This window comes from Lagenorhynchus albirostris, chromosome 5, assembly GCF_949774975.1.
Source record: "Lagenorhynchus albirostris chromosome 5, mLagAlb1.1, whole genome shotgun sequence".
Classification (NCBI taxonomy): Eukaryota; Metazoa; Chordata; class Mammalia; order Artiodactyla; family Delphinidae; genus Lagenorhynchus; species Lagenorhynchus albirostris.
Genome location: NC_083099.1, coordinates 144,581,541 through 144,598,763, shown reverse-complemented (window position 1 = coordinate 144,598,763; position 17,223 = coordinate 144,581,541). Strand labels below are relative to the sequence as shown.

Here is a 17,223-nt window from a genome sequence, read left to right as displayed (position 1 = left end):
TCGATCCTACAGGCAGAACCTGGTCGCGGGTAGAGGAGAGGCTGTGAGGGGCTGGCAGCCTGCAGACCACCCAGGGCTGGAGCTCCGGTCTGAAGAGGGACTGTCCACCCGGCCGTGATGAGGGGATTCGGCCGTGGGCAGTGGCTGGTCTGTTCCCCCCTGGAATCCTGAGATGCTCCAGCCACCAGGGAGGGCAGTGAGCTGCCGGGAGGGGCGTGTGGAGGTCTGTGTGCGGGAAGGCACACGTGTGTGCATGCACGGGGGTTGGCCACTGGGCTCGGGTCAGTGGCAGGAGCATGTTGGGGATGGAAATTCTCGGCCCACCCACAGCCCTGCTGGAGGAGGGACAGGGCGTCTCCAGGCGACAGAGAATCACGCCAGGGGCGGCACGAGGGGCCAGACGTTCACTTTCTAGAAAAGCCACGCTCTGAACAGCACCGGGGCACTTCGTGTGTGACAGCGATGCGGGAAGGTCCCGAGGCTCCCGGCAGGCAGAGGGCATCTGGGCATGACCATCCCCACACGGACACTGTCCTGTGAGGCGAGGGTCCCCACACCAGCCGGCATCAGGCCACCACTCAGCGACAGGCTGGCGGACGCCGGGAGGAATGGGGAGCAGGACACGCCCGAGGCCATGCTCAGCTGGGAAGACGCCAGCAGCACAAAGGCCACAAGACCCGCTGCACACGCTGGACGGACTTGCAAGCGGAGGTTGTGAAATCCAGACCGTCTGAAATCTGTCCAGTTGCTGCCTCACTAGGGCCACTGGGCTTAGAGTTGTGTGCAGACGACCAGAGCCCCACGCCGTGAAAGCGCATCCCTGGTCACTGGAGCTGGGTCCATCTCCCTGGGACCCCAGCTCCGGGCACCCCAGCGTTCTCCAGGGGGCCTCCCACACCCCTGAGGGGTGCCAGGTGTCTGCTCCATCTGGAAGGGCCGTGTCCCGGCCCAGGGCAGCGGGGCTGAGCAAGCCTGGACAGGGAGTGGGTGGGCCCCAGCCCTCCTGGGCCTGCTTCGCCCGTCCTCACCCCCGGCCCCTCCCTCCTCTGCTGGCTGACCCCCAGGTTGCCTGGTCCCTTGTCACCTACCCCGGCTGTCTCTGTGATTGGCCCACACCACCACTGTCCCATGTCCCGTATGTCCTGAACTGAGTGGCTTCTGACCAGCTTCCCGTACCAAGCCCCAACTCCTCAACTATTCGCGTCAAATTCTATTACAAGGAACTCTCTCCCCATTTTCCATTTCATGAAGTCAGGGAATTGCATGACTGCTGCAGGACTGTGACCAGTTACAGTACGGGTCCAGGTCAGTTCAGATGACTGACAGAGGAGTATTGGGAGAAGCTGGTGACAGTGACCTCTGGTGCCCCGAGCTGTCCCTCAGTCAGGGGCAGCAGGTCTGGTGTGGCTGGACTTGGGGGCCACAGCGAGAGGACTAAGGGGTGTCAGAGGATGCCAGCACTTTCCCTGCCCGCTGTGCTCCATCCTTGGGGCCAAGCCTACCCAAACCTAGCGTGCTGGTGGACACCCTCTTAGCTTCAGTGGGCCAGTCACTTATTCCTTATATAACGTGGCCAACAAAGCCGCCTGCTGAGGAAAATTCACAGCCTCCAGCGCCCTCATCACAGAACAAAAGCAGTGAATGTTCAACACGAGGTGCACAGCTGGGCCGTGTCTCTTGTTCCCAAGCACAGTCTTGCCCTGGCCCAGTACCAGTTTCAGACGAGGGTCCCAGGAGGTCTGAAAAAACAGATGACTAAACCTCAACAGAAACCGGGATAAAGAGGAAGGTGGCTTCATAAAGAGAAAAGCCAACGGGAATGAGAAAACAGGAACACTTTCAACAAAGAGAAATTAAGTCGAGAAAATTCAACTACATAGTGTTTGAAATAGTTAAAAAAAAAAAAAAAGAATGAGGTCAATAACCACCGAAAAAGAATTGGAAGTAACATTTTAAGCAGAATGTTGCAACAACTGGGTGGAATTAGGGATTTCCCAAGAAATATTTATTACAAAATAAGCTCAAGAATAAGAATGAACGTGAAAGACCAAGGACGTTCCTAATTTTTGTGACGGGAGAAAAGAACAAAGGGTCTGCAAGGACCTCAGGAGGGGGGCCGGGCTGAGTGCTGGGGGGTCGGCGAGGGCCTGAGCACCCTGCTCCAGAGACCATCGTGGGGGGACACCCTGGCTCATTCCGCACCCGAAGCTCTGTGCTCATCTGGGCCAAGTCTTCGCAGTCACACGTGTGAGTGATGTTTCCCCAGGAGTCTGAATTCAGAAAGGCTGACAAACCCTGTCTTGTCTACTCCTCCCCCCAGACAACACGCTTCACCTCTCACTTGGCTGGAGTCTGATCAAACTCCCAGAGAGAGATTCCTGGAACTGGAGTCCGAGGGGACAGAGGAACCACACCACACTGGACCCAGCTGGAAGTGGCATGTTACGGCAGGGGGAGGGACAGCACCCTAACCCTGGTAAGCAGGGCTCCAGACAGAGCCGGACAGTCCCCTCTGCTTCTGTCTCTCTAATCTTCAAAGATTTTTCTGGGTGTCTATTCCAGGCCAGATTTAACCACATAAACACTTTAAATATCCCAATGGTTAAAAAGAATGACTAGGTGAAAAGGCAAATGAAAAACTGGGAAATAAAATCTGCAGTGTATAAAACAAATGATCAGTGGCTTACATACATAAAGAGTTCATATAAACCAATAAGAAACTATTGAAGCCATTAAAACAAAAATGCAAAGGACATAAACGGGCTAGTCACGAGAAGAAATACAAATATCCAGTAAACACGGGAAACATTAAAGTTTGTTTTCACTCACAACTAGGAAATGCAAATTAAAACACCCGGACACTGTTTGCCTACGTATCTAACTGGCAAGTGTGTTTTGCTCAGATGACCCCAGCCTGGTGAGCCCCTCTGGCTGTCCTCGAGGCAGGAAGGTGGTGACCTCTGTCAGCACCGTGAGACAGGCAACCCATCCCCACCAGCACATGAGCAACTTTTCTTTTAAACTGTTAAAGAAACATGGAACTTATGGGAGAGATTTCCGTCTGGAAAAGCGTGGGAAATCTCATGACTCGCCAGTCCACACCGCCCCTCCCTAGATGGAACGGCTCTCTCCAACTTCTCTCCAGTTAAACAAGTTTGAGGATCAACATGAAAACACGAAGAGGCCCAGTTTGGTATCAAAGTCCTGCTGGCTCCCAGACCCCATGGGTGAGAGTTCCTGCCAAAGGTGAAAGGTCAGCTTTCAGAACCGAGTCACCAGGACTTAGAACAACTTTAACCAAGCAGCCTTTGTCTGGGCAATAATTAACCTTCTGTCCCCTGGGGACACATCCCCCACCAGCACACACAGGGACCCCTGTCTGGACCACTGGGCGGGGCGGGCCAGCTGCAAAGTGGCTGCAACGTCAGAATTCAGGGACTCGTGGGCCAGCGCTCGCTGGGGGTGCCCACGCACTGCCTCCAGGAGGCGGGCTCCAGCTAAAGGGTCCAAGAACTGCGAGGGCCGAGGGCCCAGGAGAAAGACCCCACTAGGATCTGGGACCTGCCTCCCCCCAGAAGTGAAGGCCAGGGCCAGGCCTGGGGGAAGGGGCTTCCCTGGGGACATGGTAGAGACTGCCACATGCCAGTCACCGCTGGGGAAGTTCTGCCCACGCTGCTCTGAAGCGGAGGCCTGCCCTGGGCTCACCGGCCATGGGGCCACTGCACAGTCTGGCAAAAATAATAACCAGCACGATGAATGTTGGTGCGTGGCATGAACCCCCTGGCCCACACTCAGCGCTCCACTGCCGTCTTGAAACTCTTAATTTTCACTGTGTGTGGTCTGCCGCTGGGCCTGGACAAAGCCCCCGCTCACGGATGGGGGGAGCACCACACCCACGTGCAGACACACATATGCACACGTGGGGTGGGGCCCCTGACGGTGGCAGACGTGGGTATCCAGTGAAGAAGGCCGTCCCAGAGCAGCAGGGGAATAAAGCCCAGGGGGAGCTGGGTGGACCACGGGCCTGCTCCCCCGGGGTTTTCCTGTCCCCGGAGCCCCTGCCGCAGCAGGTGGGAGCAACCATCGTCCCCATCCCCAGCCCGCCCCCTGCCCCGGGTGCTGGCGGCCATCGCGGTTACCTGGAACTTGTCAGGGTCTGCTCGGCCGGCCTGGGCCACGAAGAGGCGGGCGTCGGGCTCCAGCTGCAGGCCGCGCGGGGAGCGCGCCAGGGGCTGGCGCTGGACCTCCTTGCAGTCCACGAAGAGCGTGGCATGCGCGCCGTCCACGGCGATGGCCAGGCGCGTCCAGCGACCGTCCAGCGTGGGCAGCGTGAAGCTGGCGGCCGTGTGAGTGCGGGCGGCACCGGGCTCGGTGTAGAGCAGCTGCACCTGCTGCCACGCCCCGCGCGCCTCTGCCAGCTTCACGCCCACCAGGACCACCGCCTGCGCCGCGTCTGTGACCGCGAAGAGCACGCCCGCGCGCGCCGAGGCCGGCCGCACGTGCACCAGCAGGGAGAAGTGCTGGAAGAACGTGCTGGGCAGGAGGCTCCGGGCCGCCCAGCCGTCACCACCCACGTCCGCGCCGAACTCGTAGGCGGGCCCCACGTCGGGGTCGTGCACCAGGGCCACCTGCCGCGGCAGGGGCTCCCCGAGCAGCGGCTGGAGCCCCACCTCCGTGACCTGGCCCCCTGTGGAGAGAAAGACAGCAGTGAGGCCGCGCACCCCCAGGGAAACCGAGGCCCGGCTGGCCTCCCACCCGCCAGCGGGGCACGACAGCCACCTGCCCAGGCGCCACGCCCGCCCCCACAGGCTCGCTGCTTCCAAGTGGGGCGCAGAGACCCTCCCAAATTAGCGTGGTGGGAGGGGCAGGGGCACAAGGAGCCCCTGCCAGGCGCCGAGGGCTCGAGCCTGCCCCGTTCCCACACTGGAACCACAGGAGGAACGCACCAGACGCTGGCCAAGGCACCCTCACCCACCCCGGACACTGGCGTAACTTCAAGACATCGAAACGTTACAAAAAAGAGAGAGATGCACACAGGGGGTGCCCTGAGCTGCGTCTACACTAGGAACGTCCCGGAAACGAGTTACACTCCTAGGAAGGGAGGCCGTAAAAGGGGCCGCGTTCCTTGGGGGGCCCTTCTTAGCTGTGGTCTCCAAGTCTGCTCACACTTGGTACCGCAAACTCCGCCCCCGCCTCCCAGGTTGCTGGGGGTCCTCCCAGCTGGTGGCTGCTTCGGGGGCTCCTCACTGCCCAGTGTCCACACCAGGCGCCACACATGACCGCCCGACCGGGACAGGGCTGCCTGATGGACCACCCTGGCCTCCTCCCTCACCGACCGCCACACTCTCAGCCCCACACCGCTCCACCCATCCTCTCAGTTACCCCGCGGGCTTTCGTCCCTCCGCTTCCTCGTGTGGTCAGCGACCCCCCAACAAAAGGAGCCCACTCGGCAGCACAGGCCCAGGCTGGGACAGGGCCGCGGCGCCTGGACCCGCCCGAGCCGTGGGTACAGCAGGGACACTGCTGCTTCCTGGGCGTGTAGGGGCCACTAGTGGCCTGGACTTATGATTGCTGGGACCGGGGGTGTCCAGGGCTGGGGGCGGCAGGGCCCACCTCTCTGTACAGGGGACGTGGTCACTGGCCACCCCAGGAGGGGGAAACACCATTTCGAGGAGAGGCCGGTTCACCAGTGGCTTCCCTGAACGCCCACACGGCCGGGCAGAGTGGGGACTTGGGGACCGTGGTCTGGCCAAGGGCCCCCCCCAAGGCCTTTTCTCTTAAGACCCCCTGTAGGGCTTCCCTGGTGGCACAGTGGTTGAGAGTCCGCCTGCCGATGCAGGGGACACGGGTTCGTGCTCCGGTGTGGGAAGATCCCACGTGCCGCGGAGCGGCTGGGCCCGTGAGCCATGGCCGCTGAGCCTGCGCGTCCGGAGCCTGTGCTCCACAACGGGAGGGGCCACGGCAGTGAGAGGCCCGCGTACCGCAAAAAAAAAAAAAAAAGAAGACCCCCGTAATCAGCGCGGTCTGCCTCCAAAATGAGGTCCACGGGAAGACGCTCTCCTGGGGAGCGGCTGCTGGCGTGTGGGTGTCCCGACCAAGGCGCGGATGAGCCCTCCAGTGTGCACGCGACCATGCGTGCGGGTGACAGCGTGGCTGCATCCGTGCGTCAGTGTGTGGTGGGCGCCTGGACTCTGGCCCCCGAGCACAGGGTCAGGCCGACCCAGGACTTCCTGGGGCAAAGCAGAGGGAAGAAAAGCTGGACCCCAACTTCCCAAGACAAGCCGTGCCTTTCACAGAGCACCCTGAGAACAAAATATGAAAAGAGAAGAGAAGAGGCGCCCACACGGAGACCAGGGCTTTGGGAACCCGCCGGGCTGGCCCCTCCCGGATAGCGGCGTCTCTGTGTGGCCCCGACTTCCCACAATGTGGGCTCCCCTCAGCCTCACCCTGCCCCTTGCAGGTAAGACCCCTATGCAGATGAGAAGTGGGGAACAGCCAGGGCAGTGCAGACAGCAGCATCTACGGAGCAGGGGCCTGGCCTCGCGCCTGCCCAGGGTAAACGGCCCCCTCACAGGGGCAGCAGATCTTCCGCAATACCCTGGGCTCCGGGAGGCCAGCAGCCACTTCCTGCTCAGAGACAGACACTGTCCACCCAGACGGCGGCTGCTATATGGGTCCCTTTGTATCAGAAGTGCCCAGGGCCCAAGTGTCCACTCGGGGAGATGCTCTAAGATTAGGAAACAGGACCCTCACCAGCCTGAGTGCCAGTGGCCCCAGTGTCCCAACTCAGCTGCCCCCAAAGTTAAACATGGATGTGCCCCAGCAGCGCCCTTCTCCCAGGCAGCTAGAACTTTTCCAGATTAATTGCGAACACAAGATGCAGCAGCCGTGGACGTCCTGGGCTGGAAGACAATAGCGTGTTATAGAGACAGCCCAGGGACCCCAGAGATGCATGAGCAGTTCCTTTCCAAAGTTCTCCCATTTCCTCTCCATGAAATTCTCCATGGTTCCCATCGGGAGTAGGCCTCCGAATGCCACAGCCCTAAGATCACTGCTCCGTTCTCCAGTTACAGGCGTCCTGGGCGGGGGATGTGGCCACACCTCCCTGCAGATCTGGCAGCTGCTGTGCTGGAGGTGCTGGCCTGAGGCGCTGGCCCAGCTGTCTCGGGAAGGGAACCAGTATCTCTCCAGAGAGCGAGTGCCCAAGCCAAGCTCTGGGAGCTCAGAGGTACGCCTTCCTGGGAACACAGTGGGTGTCACCTACATAAGCCAGGGCCCTCTGGTCTGCCGCACTCGCTTCAGATGGAGGAATCGGGGACTTGCTAGTTGAAGACAGTTTCCCTTTCAGCAAACAGGCCAGCCAGGACCAAGTGGGCTTCAGCCCAGGTACTTAAGGTCGGCTCAACATTTGAAGATCAATTAATGGAATCCATCACATCAACAGAATTAAGAAAACTCACATGGTCCTATCGCTAGATGCAGAAAAAGCATCTTATAAAATCCAACGCACGTTATGATAAAAACTCAGTAAACTAGGAATAAAGGTGAACTTCCTCAAGTTGGTAGACTATCTACTAAAAACCTACAGTGAACATCATACCTAACGGTATACTTAACAGTGAGAAACTTGAAGCTTCCCCACTAAAACCAGGTACAAGGCAAGGATGCCCCCTCTCACCACTCCTTTTCACCATAATAGCTAACGCCATAAGACCAGAAAAGGAAATAGAAGCACACAGATTGGAAAGGAAGAAATGAAACTATCAATCTGCAGATGACGTGAAAATCAAAATGTAGAAAACCCAAAACAATTACCAAAAAAATACTCCTGGAACCACTGATAATGGCAAGTTTGTAGGATATAAGATTAATGTACAACAGTCAACCATTTTCTATATACCAGCAATGAACAAGTGGAATTTGACATTAAAAACACAGTACCATTTACACTAGCACCCCCAAGATGAAATATTTATATTTATACCAGGTATAAGTATGACATATATGTGTACAAGACCTACATGAGAAAAGCTACAAAAATCCGACAAAAGAAATCAAAGAACTAAATGAATGCAGAGATATCCCATGTTCATGGATAGGAAGACTCAATGATGTCAAGATATCAGTTCTTCCCAATTTGCTATAGATTCAGTGCAATCCTAATGAAAATCTCAGCAAGTTATTTTGGGGCTATAAACAAGTCAGTTCTGAAGTTTATACAGGGAGGGAAAAGACCAACACACTACTGAAGGAGAAGAACAAATTTGGAGGACTGACAGTGTCTGCCTTTAAGACTTATTATAAGCTACGGGAATCAAGACACTGTGGTATTGGTGCAAGAGAGACAAACAGATCAACGGAACCGAACAGAAAGCCCAGAAATAGACCCACATAAATACAGTCAATCATCTTTAATAAAAAAATCAAAGGCAATACAATGGGGGAAAGATAGTCTTTTCAACAAATGGTGCTAGAATAACTGGACATCACATGCAAAAAAAAAAAACAAAAAACAAAAAACTCACGATGGATCACAGACCTAAATGTAAAATGCCAAACTCCTAGAAGATAACATGGGAGAAACTCTTGATGACCTTGGGTTTGGCAATGACTTTTTAGATACAACACCAAAGGCACAATTCATGAAAGAACTGACAAGCTGGACTTCTGTGCTCCAAAAGACACAGTTACGACAACGAGAAGACAAGCCACAGACTGGGAGAAAAAATTGCAAAACACGCATCAGATAAAGGACTGTTATTCAAAATATATAAAGAACACTTGAAACTCAACAATGAGAAAATGAACAGCCTGATTAAGAAATGGACGGAAGACCTGAACAGACGTCTCAGCAAAGAAGACACACAGATGGCAGTTAAGGACCTGAAAAGATGCTCCACATCAGCTGTCATCAGGAAAACGCAAGTTAAAACAACGAGGGACTTCCCTGGCGGTCCAGCGGTCAGGACTCAGCGCTTTCACTGCCGAGCGCACAGGTTCAGTCCCTGGTTGGGGAACTAAGATCCCACAAGCCGCGTGGCTCGGCCAAAAATATATATATAAAAATAAAATAACAATGAGATATCTCTATACACCTATCAGAATGGCCAAAATCTGGAATATAGACAACACCAAGTGCTGACGAGGCTGTGGAGCAACAGGAACCCTCATCACTGCTGGTGGGAACGCAGATGGCGTGGCTGCTTGGGAAGACGGTCTGGCCGTTTCTTACAAAACTAAACAGACTCTTACCATAGGATCCAGCAATCGCTTTCCTTGGTATTTACCTAAAGGAGCTGAAGACTTACGTCCACACAGAAACCTGCCTGCGGGTATTTACAGCAGCTTTTCCACAGCTGACAAAACCTGGAAGCAACCATGCTGTCCTTCAGCAGGTGAACACACAGACTGTGGCCCATCCGGACAGTGGAATAGTGTTCGGAGCTAAAGAGAAATGAGCTATCAAGTCAAGAAAAGCCATGCAGGAAACTTGAATGCATGTTCCTAAGTGAAAGAAGCCAATCTGAAAAGGCTACAGACTGTATGATTCCAGCCATATGACATTCCGGAGAAGGCACAACTGTGGAGACAGTAAAAAGATCAGTGGCCGCCAGGAGTCGGGGAGGAGGGACGAACAGGTGGGGTGCAGAAGATTCGTAGCACAGTGAAAATACCCTTTGTGATACTATAATGGTGGATACATGCCATTTACATTTGTCAAACGCACGACGGAACATATAACACTAAGTGAACCCTGAACTTTGGACTCCGGGCGATTGCGATATGCCAGGGCAGGTTCACCAATAACAACAAATGTACCGCTGGGTGGGGGTGTTGACAGTGGGGAACTCTCTGGACCTTCCTCTCAAGTTTGCTAGGAGCCTAAACTGCTCTAAAAACAAGTCTGTTAAAAAAATTAGGCAAATGATAAAAAGTAAGTAAACATTGCAGCCCTACTATATTATCAGACAAAACAGAATTCAAGATGAAAGGTATTACGTGGGACAAAGGGGATGGTAATTTTGACAGTCCACCGAGATGTGATGAGCCCGGTACCACCCCGCGCACCCAGGATGCGTGGCAGAAAGGGGAGGAAGTCCTCATTCACGATGCAGACCCTGGGTCTCTCTCCTGCCCTACCTTCCCATTAAGATGGGACATGACCACCTCAGTAAGACAACCTGATCACGTGTCTAAAGAAAGTCCATCCTGTCCCTTCCTCACACATGGCAGTGGTCACCAAGTCCAGACAGCTGTGGGGTTGGGGAACCTCATCTCAGCATCACAGAGAAAACCCACAGAGAACAAACATCTCAGAAACATGCAGGACTGGGAAGCATCCTAAACAAATGGAGAGGTGACCCAAGTCCCGGTGGATGTGCCGACAGGTTTACAACGTTCAGATCTGCGCACACGTCCACCATGACCAACCATAGCCTCGGGGAATGTTTCTGATGATCTAGGAGAGAAAGTGCCCAAGGGCATCCGAGGCGTCTTTGAAGAATGCTATGCGCTCCAAGTGAGGCGTGTTACCCAGCACCCAAAGCTGGGATGCACAGGGGCTCTCGGGCCGCCAGTCATTAACACAGACTTGAACAATCGAGGAACAAAGAGATCGGGAGGCTGAGTGGGGCCACTGGCCCTCCAGCGACACAGGGAGGCTTCCCAGACCCTGTGCAGGAAGAGGAGACTTTCAGGTGCACAGAACGTGATCCCACGTCCACAAAGCAGGACTCACGAGTATGTGTGGGTGCACACACGTGCACGCACACGCTATGGCAGCAGGATAATGGGCCCCAGAGGTGTCTGTCCCACAACGCCTGGAACCTGTGAGCTGTCGCTGCACTCGGCAAAGGGGACTTTGCCGGTGTGGTTACGGTGACGGCCCTTGGGATGAGACCAGCCAATCTAACCACGAGCTGAGCAGAGAACCTCTCCCAGCCAGGGCAGAGAGCCAGAGAGGCGCAGCCCGAGAAGGGCTGGTGGTACCACTGGCTTTGAAGGTGGAGGGGCGCCGAGAGACAAGGAACGCAGGCTGCCTCCAGAAGCTGGAGAAGACAAGCCGAACCTTCCCTGGAGCCCCAGAAGGAGCGCAGCGCGGCAGGCACCTTGCTTCTGGCCCAGAGACACTGACTTCAGACTCCCGACCCCAAAGGTGACACACTAGTGTTGACTTGAGCCCCTGAGTTTGTGGTCCTTTGTCTTGGTGGCCACTCACACACCACACGTGTGCAAATCCACAGAGACGCCCCGCACAGGGAGCTGTGTCTGGCCCTCCCTTGTGAGGCCCGTAATTGATGAACGTGTTCACGACTAGCTCTGGGATGAAGACCTAACACAGGGGAGAAGCAGCGGAGGACGCGATGAGAGCAGGGTGGCCCTCAGGGACGAGAGAGGCAGGTGCAGGCGGTCCTGGGCCAGCACGTGCATGGTGGCAGGAGGACGGCCCGCTCTGAGCAATGGCTACTCTGCACTCTCCCTCCTCGGGACTGAGGCCGCTCACCTGCAGAACCTGCCCCTTCCAGTGGGGCCTCCCCCGACACCCCAGGCGCCCTCTCCCCAACCCCAGCTCCGTCCTCGCTCCCAGGGGTCAACCCGCCCACCTGCTGGCCCACCCAGCAGAGACCCGGGAGGACCTGGGACGGACATTGCCCCACTCGTCCCTGTGTGGAGGCCTCACTCCCCAATCTCTGGGGCCTAAGGGACAAGAGACCCTCCCGAACAGTGCGCTCTCCCCACGGCGCCACAGGGAGGGGAGGGGAGGGGAGGGGCCGGGACACGCATGGCCTGACCGCAGACACCACGGAGCTGGCGGGGCCTTGGCAGCGACAGCCGCCCTCCCCTCCCCTCCTGGCCACACGGTGCTGGGGGCCCCGCATGGGGGTCCCTCCCGACCACCTCCCCGAGCCCGACACCGCTGGCCGCGCATCCCCCCAGCCGCGAGCCGGCGCCAGGGAGGAAGCAGGTCCAGGGGGAGGCGCTGCGATGGGCTGGACAGGGCCGTGGCCTCAGGCTGCTGTGCACCCGTCCACGCCCCACCGGCCACCGCGAGGCGAGGGTGCCCGTCTGTCCTGGGGTCCGCCACCGCCCTGCAGGACACACTGGAGAGCAGGGACGCAAGTGGTGGTACTGTGGGGGGGGGGGGCCTGCGGGCAGCTCTGCTGGGGCCTGGGAAGGAGGCGGCACCCGCGGCTCAGGCCTCGCCCACCCCGCCCCACGGCCGGCACAAGCAGCCCAGGACCTCACTCGGCCAGAGTCAGTTTCACCCCAGGGCTGCCCTCCCCGGCCAGGCCCCCGCCCCCGCCTGCCCCTCCCCCACTGCACACAGGGCTGGCCCAAGGGACTGGCAGCGGGCAGAGAAGGGCAAGGGCACTCCAGCCCTGGCCCCGTGGGACACCCCCGGCCAGGCCACGGCCAGCAGGGTCCCTGGTGTGGTGGACGTCAGAGCGTCTGACGGAAGAATCCCGCAGGCTTCTGCTCTGAACACGGCCTCAGGCCGCGGCCCTGCCAATGTGTGCCCACGCCCAGAGAGAAGTCCCCGAGGCCGCTCCACAGACCGGGCCAGCTGCAATCAGGGGAATCCCACACCCCGCGCAGCCCTGCCCGGGCCCTGCCAGCGCGAGGCCCGTCCTGCACCAGCCCCCGCCCCGGGCCCACTGTGGCTGAACCCCCAAGCCAAAGGGGACCTGGGCCCAGCAGCGGGACGTGTGCCCAGGGCTCTGAGCGGACAGGCCTGGCCTTCCCCGCTCCCTGCCCCTGCCCCGTGGAGGTGGGCCTTTGCGTGGCACCAGGGGCCCTCCTGGCAGGACACCTCCCTGCGGTGCTGCCCCTGCCCCACGCGCGTGGTTGGGGACAGGGCAAGGCTGGCTGGGGGACGCGGCACAGAGTCTGGAGGGGCCCGGGCTGGCCCGGTGTCAGGTGTACTGGGGGCACTGACGGCGTGGAGGGTGAGGGAGCATGCAGCTCGCTGCAGCCCCCTCCCTCGGCGTGAGGTCGATGCCCTCCGTGCCAACAGCCGGGCCAGGCCCCTGCCCCCGCCCTCGGCCCCGCCCTCAGGGACAGCCACAGGGCCCGTGGGCTCCTCATGCGCCAGGCCCTCCCAGAGGGGACCCCGCCCGGGCTGCTCCTCGGACACCCTCCTGGCCACCCTGCTCACACGCGGGGCTCAGCCACCGCCCCCCTCGAGCAGCGTCCCCATCCGTCTGTCTGCAGAGGCCACGGTCCCACCTCCCTCTCCTCCCAGCCCTTGCTTTCTTCTTCCTTGGGGTGGGCACCACCGTCATGGGCGCTTGTTCCTGTCCTGCTGTGGCCCGGGCACCGGCAGCCACCTCCTCACTGCATCCCAGGCCTGGCCAGGGAATCGCCCATGCACATCCCTCAGGGGCCCAGCAGACTGACACCCCCTCTCGGGGTCCAGTGCAGGCGGCCCACCCCCACTGACCCAGCTCCAAAGCCCAATGACTTCAGAGACCAATGAGTGGGTCGAGGCTGCTCCCCACGGCACCACGGTCGCGGGGGGGCGGTTAGCAGTACACACACAGCAGGGCACGGATGGGCCCGCAAGCGCGAACGGGGAGCAGGCTCCGCTCAGGGGCCCAGCCACACCAAGGACGCAGAGGCAGCTGGTGGGCCCTAGGAGGCTGCGGCGGCCCATCCCTCTCCCCTACCAGCCACGTGGTGATGGGGCGAGTCCATGTGGGGGGACGTGGCCCCCAGGAGGGAGTGGCCCTTTTGCTGCCCCGGGGTGGAGGGGCTCTGGAGCTCACGGACCGGCTGGGGGACCCCCGTGAGCCCCTCAGACTCACTGGTCGCTAGATGGTCAAGACCTGTCGACCTTAAGAGCTGCAAGCCCCCCGTCCCTTCCGCCCCCTCGACCGTGCAGGCTGGGCACAGTGGCTGGGAGCCGTGGGCAGAATTCGGTGGGAAGTCCCGTCGCCGTCCTGTGCCTTGGTTCCCCCTCCGCGACAGGTGTGTGGCAGGCGACCTCAGAGCGTGGGGGACCTGCCGTCACGCACAGAACCTCCGGTCTTGAGCACGCCTCTCAGCCTCCCCCCCAAAGGAAGCAGCGCACGCCGTCCAGCCTCCCGAGGGCGCTCGCCCAGCCGGACCGACGGGAAGGCGGGTGGCGGGCCGGCCGTTACCTGCAGGCGGCCCAATGAACACGCAGCGCCCGTCCTCGCGGGCCGGGAGAGAGGCGCAGGGGAACGGCAGCCCGCGCCCGTCCAGGCGGCTCCAGCACGCGTCCTCCAGGGCCTCGCAGAACTGGCGGCAGGGCGGCAGGCCGGGCAGGGCGCCGGGGCCACAGGGGGGGGCCAGCAGCAGGCAGAAGAACCAGGCCAGGAAGCGGTGACAGTGGGTCTGCAGGAGCGCCCCCCAGGCCCGGGCCGCGGCCTGCACCTCCTCGCCGCTCGCGTGGTGGAGGTGGTTGGGCAGCCAGAAGCGCCCGATGCCCAGGTGGCCGCAGAGCGCCAGGGAGGGCAGCAGGGGCAGGCAGCGGCCGGCAGCGCCCAGCAGTGCGGAGCTGTCAGCGAGACCAGGCCCCGCAGGGTTAGCCACGTGGGGAACCCAAGCACCCCCGTCCCCACTTAGAGCCAAGAGTGCGGCGTGAGACAGCTTGGCGGAGGGCTCAGAGGAGAGAGCCCAGGGGGCAGCGTGCACTCCCGGGGAGCCCGTCACCAGGGCAAGCGGAGGAGGCGTGCGCGTGCGGTCATCAGGGCGTCGGTGCTGCTGGCCGGGACGGGCTGCCGCGGGCAAGAGTCCCTTGCTGTCCAGCTCCTGGGGCCACCCCGGGGGCGGCTGACTTCCCTGGGGAGGGGCCCCGGCCCACGCGGAGGACAGAGAAGCTCTACCTGGGGATGGCGGTGGTACCGCAGGCTCCCCGAGCAGGGCCCGGGGCCTGTCCGGGGAGGGCGGCGGCTGGGAGGGCGGCGGCTGGGTGGGCGGCGGCAGGGTGCCGGCCTCGGTCCTCTGGGTGTCCGGAGAGCTCGGGGCCCCGGTGCTCAGCCAGGGAGTGGTCCAGTCGTCCTGGGGGCCCCTGGAGGGTCCAGGGGTGGTGAGGGGGTCCGTGGGGTTCTCGGGGCCTGGCGTCCCCGTCCTGGCGGAGCTCGTGGTGGGGGTGGTGTCGTCCCACAGCTGGACAAAGCTCCGGATGCCCAGAGCCACGTTCAGGATCTTGGCTCCGACGCCGGCAATGTTCTCCTCCTTTGTGTCTGGGCTCGCAGTGGAGGCCGCCGAGGGGACAGTGGGGGCCTGGCCCTGGCCCACCTCCGGCCTCTCCAGAGGCGGCTCGGGGCTGGCAAGGGCTTTCCACTGCTGGGTGGGGTCATCCTGGGGGGCCACGTGCGTGGTGGTGTCCTCTGTGGGCCGCACAGGTGAGGTGTCCTCTGTGGGCTGCACAGGTGAGCTGCCCGGGGGCTTAGAGGCCAGTGTGACCGTGGACCCGGCAGTGTTAGCGGACCACAGCCAGGACATCAGGTCAGCCCGGGTGGGCGCGAGGCAGCATGCAAGCAGCAGCAGCAGGCCACAGTGGCCGCGGCGGCCGCTGGGGTCCGGAGCCATCAGGCTGTGTGCACCGCAGAGCAGCGGGCGGCCTCTGCTGTCCAGAGGCGGGGCCAGCCCGCCCCCACCTCCCGCCCCCGGGCCCGCAGCCAGCTCCCCGTTCAGGCATCCAGGCGGCTCCCCCTCCTACCTCCCGCTCTCAAGGGCTCTCAAGGAGGGAAACGGACAGATGTGCGCCTCTACCCAAAGTGACAGGCCCCCTGGAAAACGCCTCACACCTCCTTGAAGCAGCCGCAGACTCCACCAGAGGCCAAGGGGCACTGACAGAGAAGTCAGACGACTTCCCAGCTCCCTCCCCGGGCCCTCCCAGACTGCCACCGAGTCCCTGCTCCGGAGCATGGGCACAGTGGGCTCCGGGCCGGCACACCGCGGTCCCCCGGGGGGGGAGGGCGCTCCTGGGTGCACTGGAGCTTTGGGAAGGACCCTCCTCCTCGCCCTGCAGCCTGCAGAGCCCAGACCCAAGAGAGAGCACCGGGCACAGGTCCTCGGGGCGTCCGTCCTGCACGTGGCTGGGAGCCTCAGGATGCCGGGGTACAGGCCCTGGCCCCCGTGCCCACAATGCTCTGCACTGGAGTTTCTCTGACTGAGAACAGCCTGGAAGCCTGGCCTCAAGCCATGGCTCTGGGGCAAAGCTGGAGCTTAGAAACCACTGGCTTCACTGTGAGTCCATCCTTCTGCCACAGCTGCTGCCCTGAGATGGCAGCGTTTGGTCCCCAGGGCCTCTGTTCAGGTCACCTGTTCCGCAGCCTGCCCAGCTCTGTCCCCCCGCAGACGCCGGCCGCCCTCCCTCCACCTCGCCAGAGAGCACGGCCTCTTTTCAGCTTTCGTTCTTAAAACCTGCTCAAACACACCGGCCCTCTGTCTGACGGGCTGGTACCGCGCTCCCCGGCTGACCCTGCCAGTGTCCGACTTCTCATCAGCGCTTGGCTGAGGCCTGGGGGAGCTGCTGATGAACTCCTGAGAATTGCTCCAAAGGGGCAGAGCACAGCAGTTGGGAAGCGACAAAAGGCAGAGGAAGATTAGGGACTCGGTGAGACCAACGGTAGACAGACAGACAGAGGTCCCCCCTGCCACTCCCACACCTCAGAGCTCAGCCCGTGTGCAGGGTGGGCGACTGGGGGATAAGCCCTTCACGCAGCCCCCGGGCGCCAGCCTCCTCCAGACATCAGTGGGCGCCCCTTCCGGGGGTGTCCCACTCTGCGGACCTCTCCGGAAGCCAGGTTAGCCAGGCCGGCCTGCAGCTGGACTCTTCCCACCGAGCCCCGACTCCTTCCCTTCATAAAACTTCAGACGACACCATCCCTCTGTCCAAAACACTATGGGATGCTGCCCTGTGGCCTGAAGTCCTGCCAGCGCCTCTTCGGGGTTTGGGGAGAAGACCTGGGCACGGGGAGCAGCCTTGCCTGGGACTCACAGCCTGTGCGGGTATCTGACCTGGAGGCTAGCCTCCCCCTCCCCACCTGGCGCCTGCCCGAGCAGGCGGGGACCCAGCTCACGCCTTCACTGTGGCAGGCACACCGTGTGGCGAGGAAACCTCGGCCCGGAGACCAGAGGCTCTGGGCCACAGCCCAGGAGAGGGGGATGCCGAGTGGAATGCAGGCGGTCTCTACACGCGCCCACACACGCCCGCACACGCCCGACACTCGCTTATGCAAACACACGTGC

General features: G+C 60.7%; 1 protein-coding gene across 5 annotated transcripts in view; it reads right to left on the bottom strand.

The window, feature by feature from the left end:
- COL18A1 (collagen type XVIII alpha 1 chain) overlaps positions 1 to 17,223 on the bottom strand; it is a 94,914-nt gene that overhangs the window by 32,239 nt on the left and 45,452 nt on the right. For 3 of the 5 annotated variants that reach the window (XM_060151097.1, XM_060151098.1, XM_060151099.1), the window contains exon 3: positions 4,140 to 4,687. In XM_060151097.1, coding sequence (XP_060007080.1) covers positions 4,140 to 4,687 — 548 coding nt within the window. Of the gene's footprint in view, positions 1 to 4,139; positions 4,688 to 14,849; positions 15,559 to 17,223 lie in introns of those variants that run through there. The other 2 variants (XM_060151094.1, XM_060151095.1) reach the window with 1 other exon arrangement.